This window comes from Geospiza fortis, unplaced genomic scaffold (assembly GCF_000277835.1).
Source record: "Geospiza fortis unplaced genomic scaffold, GeoFor_1.0 scaffold111, whole genome shotgun sequence".
Classification (NCBI taxonomy): Eukaryota; Metazoa; Chordata; class Aves; order Passeriformes; family Thraupidae; genus Geospiza; species Geospiza fortis.
In genome coordinates this window covers 4,073,812-4,085,592 of record NW_005054321.1, presented here as the reverse complement: position 1 = coordinate 4,085,592, position 11,781 = coordinate 4,073,812, and the positions used below count along the sequence as shown (strand labels likewise).

The following is an 11,781-nucleotide window of genomic DNA, read 5'->3' as shown; positions in this document are numbered from 1 at the left end:
GGCCAGTCTTTGAGTCTACAGAATTAATTAAACCAATAACCATTGGGTTCTACTTGAAGGACAAGAAAAGCAGTTCAAAGTCTTAATTAATTACTTTCCTGAAGGTATTTTCTTTGCTCATGGCAGCTAGCCTCAAGGATTTGTGAAATGTAGAGCTTCTGTACTTATCAACTTATGTATCATTATTAACTACAAAGTTTTTCTAATTACAAATATATAAACTTCCCAAAATTAAGTAGAAAATACAACTTTCAGTGGCTTGCTTTAGTATTCAGACAAAAGTATCAGCATTCAGGCTGAAGAGATAAGGCTACAGCTTACAGCTTTTCTCTCTCTGGAAGTAGAGTTTTTCCTGATTCACTGTAAGATGTTAAGAAAGGTTAATGTCTTGATTACTTTCTTCTTTTTATACTGAATGCAAAGAAATGTGAGCCATACACAGTAATCATTAAATTGGAACAATTTTGTGCATGCACTTTTAAAATTATTATTTAAATAACTCTCTTCATTTCATTTCTATTTCACCAAATCACTAAAACTGAAATGCTGTGGATGTGTGGCATTCTGCAGACAAATGTAATCCATCTGACAAGTGGTTATGTTTGTCCTGGGCTTAGATGCACACAGTACTCACTAGAGCCCACTGTCACAGCAGAACAACTGCAGAGCTCTCCTCTTGTAGCTCAGTTAAACCACGTACAACCCCAGCCAGGAAAGGTCTTGTAGAGTTCAGGACTGGTAAACTTGGGAACAAAGGAACAGAACAGTTGAACTCAAGATCCTGTTAGACATGAAAAACCTCCTTAGGGCTCAGCTTTACACCAAATAGAATTAAGCAAAGAATAATGCCCCAAAATCAGGAAGGCTCTTTAGAGAAAGCATAGATATTACAGTATTAAGTCTAACGTCCACATGGTTTAGTTCGATTATTTTTTCACAACATTACGTGTCATTTATATTTGTATTGCTTAATCTATTTTCCTACTGGGATAATATAGCAAACAATAGCCCTGCACCTCAATCAGTTTTAATCCTGTTAGTTTATATGATAAATAGGAAATCCTTAATAGGAATGTTCCTTAGTAGGAACTCCACATCTCAACAAAATACTAACTTGAATAATTACATTAGTCCCAGCCAGGTACATGCCAGAGATTAAACAAACAGAGGCCAAATTTAGTATTTTACTGTGTTTGCAACACAGCTAGAAACTCTTTTTTTCCTTACATTTCAGCATAGCACACCAGCTCTTTTCCAGCTCTCACCATCCTCATTACCACTACTGCTTTGATTTTCTCCTCTTCCAGGAAAAGAAATCTCAGACCTCTCCTTAGATATTTTTCTAAGGAGTGTTACAAAGAACATGCAGGAAATTATACTGAAAAGTCAGCTTGTAAAACAAAGAAACTTTCTTTAATGGGACCTTGCACCATGTTTCAAGCCACGCTTTTTTTCTTCCTTATATTACAACACAGAGATAATTATGGTTCAAATTCTGATTGTGTTTGTTTTCACCTGCAGAATAGGAATTCTATTCTTAATTAGTATATAAACTGTCAATGGCTGATGCTGTACACAGCTGTTTATACAAGAGCAAGCTGAAATAGAATAGACATCTTCACACAAAAAGGAAAAACAAAGTAGTAGTTATCGAAATTAAATATGTGGGGGTTTTTATTCATGTAAAAACCAAATACACTGGTTGAAAAATATACAAAGCTTTATGAATCAAGTCAAGCTATATTCGTTTTAACAAACATAATAAATACACATATAAAACACAACCTCTTTTCATTTGAATTAAAAAAAAAATTAAAAACTTTCAGTATAAAAAGCTTCCAACCTTGCTTCAGTGCTTGAAGAATGAATCTGTGTAACTCCACTGACCAAAGTCCTCCCAGTGTGCAGATCTGTGTGTGCATTGGACAGCATAATGCTTCTCAAGTCAGAAGTGCTCTGTCTCCACAGCTCCTGGGAAGCTGTGAATAGAATCCACACAGTGCCTCTACTTGCTAGTCTTCTCCAGAACCCATTCAATCACCTGGGCAAATAAATGAGAAAGCAAGCGATTTACATACGTCCTGGTTTTGAAAGCAAATTAAGAACATCTCATAGTTATCAATTCTTTCTTCAGTCCTTTGTCACCATCTGTGTATTATTTATTAAACAGCATTTAAAAGCAAACTACTCAGGAGAAGAAAGTGTTGTTAATAATCTGAGAGGAAACAGCATTACCCTAGAATTGTATTTAATCTTACAGAATGCTTTGTCTTTAGGAAAAGGCATTTTTAGAACCCTTGAATTGAAATACTTCACCCCATTCTCTCCATACACCAGCAAGAAGGTGCACATAATGCCAAAGAAGGTGCACATAATGCCAAACAGCTCATGCTTCCAGCAGTAAAAGTTCCTAATCCCAGAGAAGAATGAAGGATAATTTGTGCACTGCTTTCTTTACCTCCATTATCACTGCTGCTTTCCAAACAGGGCAGTTGTTCAGACCACTGACTAAATACTCTCTAATACAGAGACAAGCAGTTTAGGACAACACCAATTTTAATGCCTTTTGCCAACAGCAAATATACAAAAAACTACCAATTTTCTGCCCCAAGATGGAGGTGAGAAGCAGTGTATCAGCACAATAGCCAGGTTCAACACCAACCATCACAACCCATATAGTTTTTGAACCTTATCATCGATACAAAGCAATCCACAAAGGAATACAGCACAGAACACAGTAAATACTGCTCTCATAGAATAAGTTCTCTGGGATCTAGCAGCTTTCTTGAGAGTGTGTTCTGTTACTTACCTACCTCAGTTCAAATTCTTCCATGTAATTTATGATTATGAAAACTGCACTGTAATTCTGCATTACACTTTTTTTCCTTTTTTTTATCCCCAAATCATGGAGTCACTTCAGTGTATGTCTCAGTACCAGAGTTACTTAATTTCTGGATGAATATTTACTTCTGTCATCTGCTCTCTGCTGCTGTGCATGTAAGTCCCACATTATGCACAAATAACCCCACCTGATATCCCTTGTGCTTACAGTTACTCACAAGCCTAAAATTACTCATTTTCATTGCTTCTTTTAAAAAATTTATTTTCTTTCATAGACCTGCTAATTACTTCCTAACCTTTGAAATGTTATTTCCTTCAACACAAGAAAAGAAGAACTCTCTAATGATCCTAATTAAAGAAAAATCTCATCTCTCTTTTTTTTTCCCCTGTTTGTTTGTTTCAGTGATGTAGAAACATTTATTGTCTTCATTTCCATTTCTCACTGTGGCATATCATCTTGGCAGCTGTAAATGAAATAACATCCAAAACCTGGAAATTTTGCCTTGGAACTACTGCCTGAGAGAGAGTTCGTGTGAGATCAGAGTGAAATGAGACCCACATGCACCTTTCATCTCTTAAAGCTGTGGACTACACCATCCACGGTTATGTACAGGAACAAATAAACACATGGTCTTACCTGTTTAGCATTGCTGTTTGCTGTTTTCTTCATTTCATCAAGAAGTCCTCTAGAAGTTTTTAGGTCCTAAATATGAAACAAAAAGCCACAGAAGTCAGCATACAGTCATTCTAATTTGGGTTATATGAGCCCTGATAACCAGGGCAGTGTTACACTTTCATCACCTTGTTCAGAACAAAAGAACTATTATTTGCCTTTGCTTTTTTAATAAAAGGAAAATAATTTACATCTATTCCAATGGGTTGCAGGTTTCCTTACAGCAGTCCAAACCTAGTACTCTATGATGATTGAGTCTTCCTAAATTTCTGCAGATTTCTGCACAATTTCCAGAATTTTTTTCTTCAATGATATTCAAAGTTCTTACAGTCTTGACTGAAATCCTATTCCTATATAAACATGGAAATCAGCTGTGAGCTTACCCTGTAATACAGAGTTCTGGCAAAGAACAGAGGCAGACAACAGAAAAGAAAATCAGTGCAGAAAAGGGAAAAATCTAGAATGGCTTTTCTGTTTTGCAGTCCATTTAATGAGTCCAACCTCACCTACTCTTTTAAACAAAGCAAGAACAAAACCTTGCCTGGAGAGAAAGAAAATGCATTTACTACTTGTCTGCAGAGGAAAATGATACCTATGTTACCATGCTTTTGAATGATGCAGCACACAAAAGGATTCAAAGGACTCCCACAGCCTTGGAGCAGAAAGACAGTTCAGGAGAAGACAATCCTGTGACACCTCTCTCTAGAAAGGACAGGATCACTGCCATATTCTTCCTTTTTCTTTTCTACTTGAAATGGAACCACAAACCCTGATTTGCTCTACTTACACATCCCTACCTGCAGCCCTTTCTGATTTTGGATTAGGAGATCTTCCTTCAGGGCATATTTCAGGGAGATTTTGGGAGCACTTACAGAATGACTGCACAACTGTGTTCCAATTACTTAAGAAATTGGTGCTTATCAGCAAGATGTTCTGATTGTGTAAACATCCACCTCTGATCAACCTTCTTTTAGCTTAAAGCACCATTACTGAAGTTGAGCTGGTTCACCCATAGTGGAAGGTTAAACACATGCAAATGAACAGAACAGCAGTGCAGCTTGTGAGCAATAGCTTTTAATCACTCTATACTGTAATTAACTTGATTTTGTGCTCAAGTAACATGGGCTTCAGCATTGACTCACAGTCTCCTAGGTATTGTGGAAAGAATTCTCATCTCCCCCTAAACGTAAGGTTGATGCAATTCTACAGGCTGCTGCTGAGCCAGTATGTGTTAGATAATAGAGAACATCATGTCAGGGAACTGCAATTTCTGAGTCAGTTCTGTAAGATTCTTATTGAGCCAACAACCTTAGAACAAGGGAGAAAGCTGAGCTGTCACAGCTACAGCTGGGAAATGCTCTATTGCCTCCTTAGCTGCTTAGCAGCTCTTAAGAGTGACCCAACCTAACAGGCCCATGTTTTAGCGTATTATTTCAGTATGTATAAGAGGCTACTGCTTTAGAAGGTTTTAAAACAAGCAAAACCCCACCAAACTATATTGTAAAACTACCTTCTCCATTTGACAACAATTCCAAAGGTCTCTCCACACAATCTACACATGACTAACATACCACTGGGAAATATTAGCTTAATCAACTCTGAATATCTCACATGCTAGCTCAAGTTTTATTTAGGAGTGGTTTCACTTAACTAAGAATAAAGAACTGTAAGAGTGTGTCTTCTAGTTACCTTTAAATAGAATTTTGATATCTCAAATAGACGCTGGCTGCATGATGCAAAGCACTTATGATCTTCTGCAATTCCATGTTTTTGAAGAGTCTTAGCAACCACCTCCTTCAGCATCTTGGAAACAGAAGAAAACACACTCAGAAGTTCATCCCAACTATTGGCATGAAAAATTGTCCATGGGAAGCAGAAAAGCCCAACACAGAAAACCTGATGTTTGTGATCTTGCCTGCCTTTAATCTATTGCCAAATATGATCAGCTCACTGCCTGAATCTGAGCAGTTCTTTAACAATCTATTTCCATTTCCTTAATTTTAAAATACTAAGAAAATGCTTACATATCAAGGATCAGTGAACAGTCACATGGAGCTTGGAAGATAAAAAAGAAGTCAATATTATCTTGGGTTTTTTCTTCTCTAAAATAATATATATAAAATTATCACTTTTTGCTGTACTGATATTTCCTTGTTTGCTGCATACATATTTAAAAAAAAATTAAAATCTGACACTAAAGTCTCGTTAGACAATTTCCTCTGGCATTCTTCACATCAGAGATGTCTAAACTCTGCTGTAGGTCTGAATGAGTCACACCAATTTATGCTTCCTTGGACCATTCCAACTTGCCTTTGACAGTACCTTAAGATTCTTGCAGTGTTCTCCTTGTACCCTGGGATTAATTTAAAATTTGTATCACCAAGCCAGAAACAGATTTGTATATTGTATTTTAGAAGAGGCATTCCTAATATACACAGCTAATAATTAGACATTATTCCACCAAATTATTTAACTGCTATCTCAATTAATGGATTTATAAAACTACAGGAATCTTTATTCTCAGACTAGTCTGATCCTCTAAAATGCCTCTGACCCTTCCAGAACACGTATCTCTTTGGTGTCTTTAGGTTTTACATTAATCATCTGTATTTCGTAACTTCTATTAATTGGTATTCATTTCCACCTTTTTTATTCCTCATTGTTATCTCTCTCAGCCTTAATTTTCTGGGCATGATAAAGTTTTCTTTGCACACTTTTTCATTCTTTGCTTCTGCAGCACTCAGTGCCCTCAGGATTCACTTACACAAGTGAACAGAATGAAATTCAGTAACAAATACAGATGAAGATAATTCACCTTCAGTTAAAAATTTTTTACAAATCAAGTCCCATGGAAAGAAGTTAAACAGCTCTTCTTCACTAAGAGAACAAGGCAGATTTTTACCCTCGTGTGTTTCTGGGATCTCGACTCCTTCTCTGGCTTGGCAGCCTCCGGCTGTGCAGCTGGGCCAGCCCTGGTGGCAGCTCGGTGGCCGTGGCCGGGCGGTTTCAATGGCGCTGCAGCCACACAAGGGGACCTGTCCGAGCGCGTCCTCGGCACAGCCACTGCACCGTGACTCCTGCTGCTCCCCCCTGCCTGCCACAGCAGCGACTCTGTGCTCTCACATCTGGTCAGCCTACAAAGAACAGGAAAAAACCCCTATAAAAGTAACTTTCAGGTTTTGTACCGACTCTTTTAGTGCCATTGTTTCTGCTAGAGAGGCTGCTGCTTCAGAGCAGTAAGTACTGAGCATTCCTAACAACATCTGAAAACAGCAGACAGGAAGGCAGGATTCCATTCTGTAAATTTTTTTGTATTAGAAGAGCACTCTGCTGATTGGATTGGGCTGTGATATGTAGATCCATTGCACCTCTGATTAAAAGGTCTAGAAACAAATTGAAGAAATCAGGAAAAACTCTTGGGAAGAGAATTGGCCTCAAGTTTTCGGATGAGACAACACTTCTTGAAAATATCTAATTTCTTTTGGCCCTATAGGAATGTCACAACTCAACTACAAGAAGTTGGGCATTATAATTCTATGGAGACATTGTAATCTTTGATCCTTCAACTGTAAGAGCATCAGTAATTCCAAAGTCCAATTTATCACATCTTCATTTCTAACTATTCAGTAAGTTGCAAAAGATATACTTCTTTCTAAAACCAGACCTCTGTTAAAGGCTTATGGTGATTAGAATGCAAAGGGTATCAACCTGGAAATTAGGAAGAAGTGAAGTATTGCAGTAAAAAAGTGAATTTGGGAATAGTGTTACCTAGCAGCTATTATTCAGTGACAGAGTTTGCATCTTCAGAGTGAGGACAAGATACAAAGGGAGATCTTAAAAACTAAACTTCCAGAAAAGACTTTAAAAAACAAGGCTGACAATAAGATTGAATTTTGGTAGGTCATCTTATGCTAGTAGTCCTTTGGATTAGAAATTCAATTATTCTGTTTGTACAATCCTTGGCTTTCTGTACCTTTAGTTGTTTATTCATAGTACAGGAGCTCTGACTGTTTCAGTCCTAGATGAGGCTGTCATCTTTTCAAAGGCAGTTGAGACTGCAGCATATAACCCCAAATCTGTTAAACAAAGTGTGCCTGTGCTGCATGGTTTTGATTAATCTAATGCCATCGATGAGAGATCACACTTGAGGGAAAAAAAATGAACCTACAGAAGAGGATGAAACAACTAGAACATTTGTCTATATAGCTTCACTAAAACATTTTGAAATGAAAAGATGCAGTTCACAAGAGACCACTGAAACATTTCATGCTAAAGATTCATTTTATTCAGTGCATTACCTTTTCTTGGGATAAAAGTAATCCAGGTCTTTTGATCTGCGTTTTAGCCTTGATGTCTCTGTTTTGAATTCACTTTGCAAAGTCTCTCCATCAGGGACACTTCCAGGCTCTGACAAGACTGCAGGAGATGGGAGAGGACTCAGGACAAGTGGCACAGGGCAGCACTCTTTGGTGCAAGTAGTCTGAGTTTCATAGCGAATAAGACGAGTTTGAAGTTCAGCATACACCACATCTCTCTCTAAGGCTCTTCTGTCATCAAGACAGTATCTAAAATTGAAATTGGGTGAGAAATCTGTGAGAGAAAGTCCCTGTTTTATTACAATCAGAAAAGCTTACTTTTGACAGTCATGTGAACTCCAAAACCTTTTTTTTTGTTTCAACTGGTATACTGTTCTGAAAGACAACTTTTAACAGCCCATAAGTTAATATTTGCCTGATGGATTTTGCTATACTTAACTCCAACTTCAACAAAGAAGCTGAATTATATACTATTTGTAACTCTTTACCTGTTCTTATAAGATTTCCATGGACATTAGCAGAATTTTTTCCTTGAACAAACTCTTTGAAATGCAACTTTCTTAGCTTTGTCTGAGATAAACACTGCTGTATGAGAGATTCACATTTTTTAAGTACTAAAAATACAAAAAAAGTATCAATGAACAAGCACAAGCTTCCTATTGACTACCATGAATAAGTGGTTTGATCAACCAAATCAACAGAACAAGCTGTAATAACTACAGTGGGGCTGAAAGATAGCAAATGAACAAGTGCTAACTCAGTGAAACATACACATGAGGTAACACAAAATGCATCTTAACTAACTTTTCTCTGGTATAAATGATTTCCAGGATTCCTTGCAAGAGAACAGTGGGATCACCCAGTACCTTACTGTAGTGCAGGGAAAGGTAACAGTAAACCCTTCCTTATTCCAGCCTCTCTTACAAATTGTTTTGAGCAGTGTGAGCTCTTGCTCAGGCCACCCTTCAAACTGCTCAGAATGTTTCCTACTCTCAGGAATGCAAGACACATTCTTTACTTTTATCTCTTAACATGGAGTCATGTTAAATTGCTAGTTCTGATGTTTCCATTTTCTTCAGAGTATTTTCATATTCAGGGAGAAATTAATTTTTCTAATAACTGGGTGATGAATCAATTTCTACAGCTGAGGAAGACTTTCCACTAGAAATAAATTCATTATCTGATAAGAGAGTAAGTTGTCTGAACTTAAAAATTCCAAGGTATTTAATTTTTCTTATTTACATTCTCAGTCCCCTGAGTAGTCACATACCCTACAAAGATAAAAAAATCCATTTAAATTTAGAAGTTAAATTGCCATTTTACTCACTGCTTTAATGGCAATTGCTTTCTCTGTGCAAAACAGCATTCAAGTGTCTGGCACATGTTCATTACAACGAAAATTTGATTTAATCATAAACAGGAACAGCCTCACGTTCACAAGTCCTGGTCTTCATGGGGGACTTCAGCCATCCCAATAACCTGTTGGAGGGCCAATATGTAGGACAGAGGCAATCCAGGAGGCTCCTGGACTGCACTGGCAACTTCCTTCTCTGAGTGAGGTGAGGTGCTATGCTGGACCTTGTGCCCACCAAGAAGGAGGGGGTGGTGGGGAATGGGAAGTTCAAGGGTAGCCTTGGCTGCAGTGACCATTAAATAGTGGAGTTTGGGATCCTCAGGGCAGCAAGGAGAACACACAGTTCCTTTCCTGGACTTCAGGAAAGCAGTTTGCCATTGACACCAAGCTCTGTGGCATGGTCAACAGTAGAGGGAAGGGATCCCATCCAGAGGCTTGAGATGTCGCCCTGTGCAAACCTGATGAGGTTCAACAAGACCAAGTGCAAGGTCCTGGGTAAGGGCAGTGCCAGCACAAATACAGGCTGAGTGAAAAATTAATTAAGAGCATCTCTGGGGAAAAAGATGTGAGATATTGGTGTCCCAGCCCATGGCATGGAGGCTGCAACTAAATGATCTTATGGTCCCTTCCAACTCAAACCATTCTATGATAACTGCTACTCCTTGTTTTTTTGACAAGACTTTACCTCCAAATATAAATACAGCAGCTGGGCAGATGAAAACTGCATAGTACCAAACACATCTGAATACTCCTGTTACAATATGTTCTGGTCCTACACTACCTCCCACTCTACTGCTTCCCTCCCACACTGCTAAGCACATTGCCCCTGCAATATTAATCTGCCAGGATCTCCCTCCTCTCCACAATAGCCAGGTCTACATGTGGTCTATATCTGTCACATTTTGCTAGGAGAAGAGGCAGCACAAGCTGTGCTGTGCCTAATTTGAAATCTCCTGGCTGAGGTCAGGCAGGGCAGCAAGATACCACATAGCAACAGACAACAGACCAAGTGGTTTCTTCCCACACTACCATATGAATTTCTCTTTTCTACCCAGTTGCTTCTCTGTGTCACTTATTACAAATCTAAAAAGGCTAACAGGCTCATAAATTACTGTTTAGAAAAAGAGATAACTAAAGAGATAGGAGTGCTCCACTGCCCTAGAGAATCTGGCTAAAACTACCAGATATTAAACACAGACTTAAACTATTTGTAAAATTGATAGGGAAAAAATACCAGCAGCACTGTCAGTCAATTCTGATTATCTGAAAATGTGATTTTAGGAGGCAGCAGAAGCTTGCACAAAAACTGAACTAACTATGCTTGGTATCCACTGCATTTCTTAATATATAATGTAATAAGACTGTCTGTATGGAAGAGTTATGCTTAATTATCTACTCCAGCATTTCTATAGCCTTTTTCCTTTTCTCCTCAAGGTCAATATTTGTATTTTTCTAACCTATTTTTATACAGCTACATTATGTGACAGTTTGCCCATTTGTTTGCTTTGACAAATAACTATTGCTGGCTGGCTGAGACTAACTAACAGTTCTAACCATATGGCTCCTTTTGAACATCCTTATCACTAACACTTGCATGCTGGTATTTTCAGGCTCCCTGAACATACAGGTAGCAGCATCACAGCAGGTCTCATTAAACCTTTTGATCATCAGTCTTAAAGTTTCAACAACTAAGTATCAAAGCAGAAACTATATATGTACTTAAAACATGTGCATCACTAGTAACTTGATATGTACTAATTCCCTTGCCATTTTTAGCTCTGAATTAAAATTTTCAGAGACACTGAGAAGAGACAAAACAGTACAACTGAGAAAAAAAGACCTTCAATGCATCAAGGCAGCAATGTTGCAATTGAAATCAGTGACATTTAATCCATAATTAACATACCCTTAACATGTTGCTTGAAACATTTCTAATTACACTTAGACTGGAAACTAAAAAGTAAATCTGAGAAAAGAAGCCAGGAAACTTACTCAAGTCCATGGTAATGGCATCCAGCTGCTTTTTCAAAAGGCAAACCTCTGAGTTTTCGAGGAGTAAGCTCTGGTGTCAAAAGAAATGCATTTTCACTGAAAGGAGAAAAATAAAGATCTATTTTAACCAGTTACCTTCAGAATAAATTATACTTCCAAAAATCAGAAACAAATGCCTTCACATATGAAGGACAACACAGCATGTCTTGCAGCTAAGCCCCTAGGATAAAGCATCAATGGAAAATTAAATCTGTATTGAAGTGAGAATTTAAGTTCAACTAATTCCTACTGAGCTATTATTGTTCCAGAAGCTCTTAGACATTTTTCAGATGGTTAAGGTCACTGCTCCAAACAAGTTACCAATAAAACTAGGCAAATATCACAATGGGACACCTGAGTGGTAGAATGAGCTGAGAGGAACTGAGAAGTGACCTCCCATTTCTCAATCACACACTGTAAGTAGTGAATTCCTTCCCTTCAGCTTCAAATTGTTGCCTCACCTAACACTCACCTTTCCCAGCCTTCAGAACTAATGGCTTGTTTCCTGGGATATTTCAATTCCAACTAGTAACTCTCTACAGCTAAATCATAAGGGTGTATTTGTT

The 11,781-nt window shown here is 37.9% G+C and overlaps 1 protein-coding gene across 2 annotated transcripts in view; it reads right to left on the bottom strand.

Annotated features, from left to right (window-relative positions):
* Positions 1 to 1,641: 1,641 nt before the first annotated feature.
* The window catches only part of MTBP (MDM2 binding protein), a 28,258-nt gene continuing 18,118 nt past the window's right edge, over positions 1,642 to 11,781 (bottom strand). The window contains exons 16-21 of one of the 2 annotated variants that reach the window (XM_031056739.1): positions 11,177 to 11,272; positions 7,813 to 8,079; positions 6,417 to 6,648; positions 5,204 to 5,317; positions 3,479 to 3,544; positions 1,642 to 2,041 (exon numbers count right to left, since the gene is read on the bottom strand). In XM_031056739.1, the coding sequence (XP_030912599.1) occupies positions 2,006 to 2,041; positions 3,479 to 3,544; positions 5,204 to 5,317; positions 6,417 to 6,648; positions 7,813 to 8,079; positions 11,177 to 11,272 (811 nt within the window). In that variant the 3' untranslated portion in view covers positions 1,642 to 2,005. Of the gene's footprint in view, positions 2,042 to 3,478; positions 3,545 to 3,829; positions 3,865 to 5,203; positions 5,318 to 6,416; positions 6,649 to 7,812; positions 8,080 to 11,176; positions 11,273 to 11,781 lie in introns of those variants that run through there. The other variant, XM_031056740.1, reaches the window with a different exon arrangement.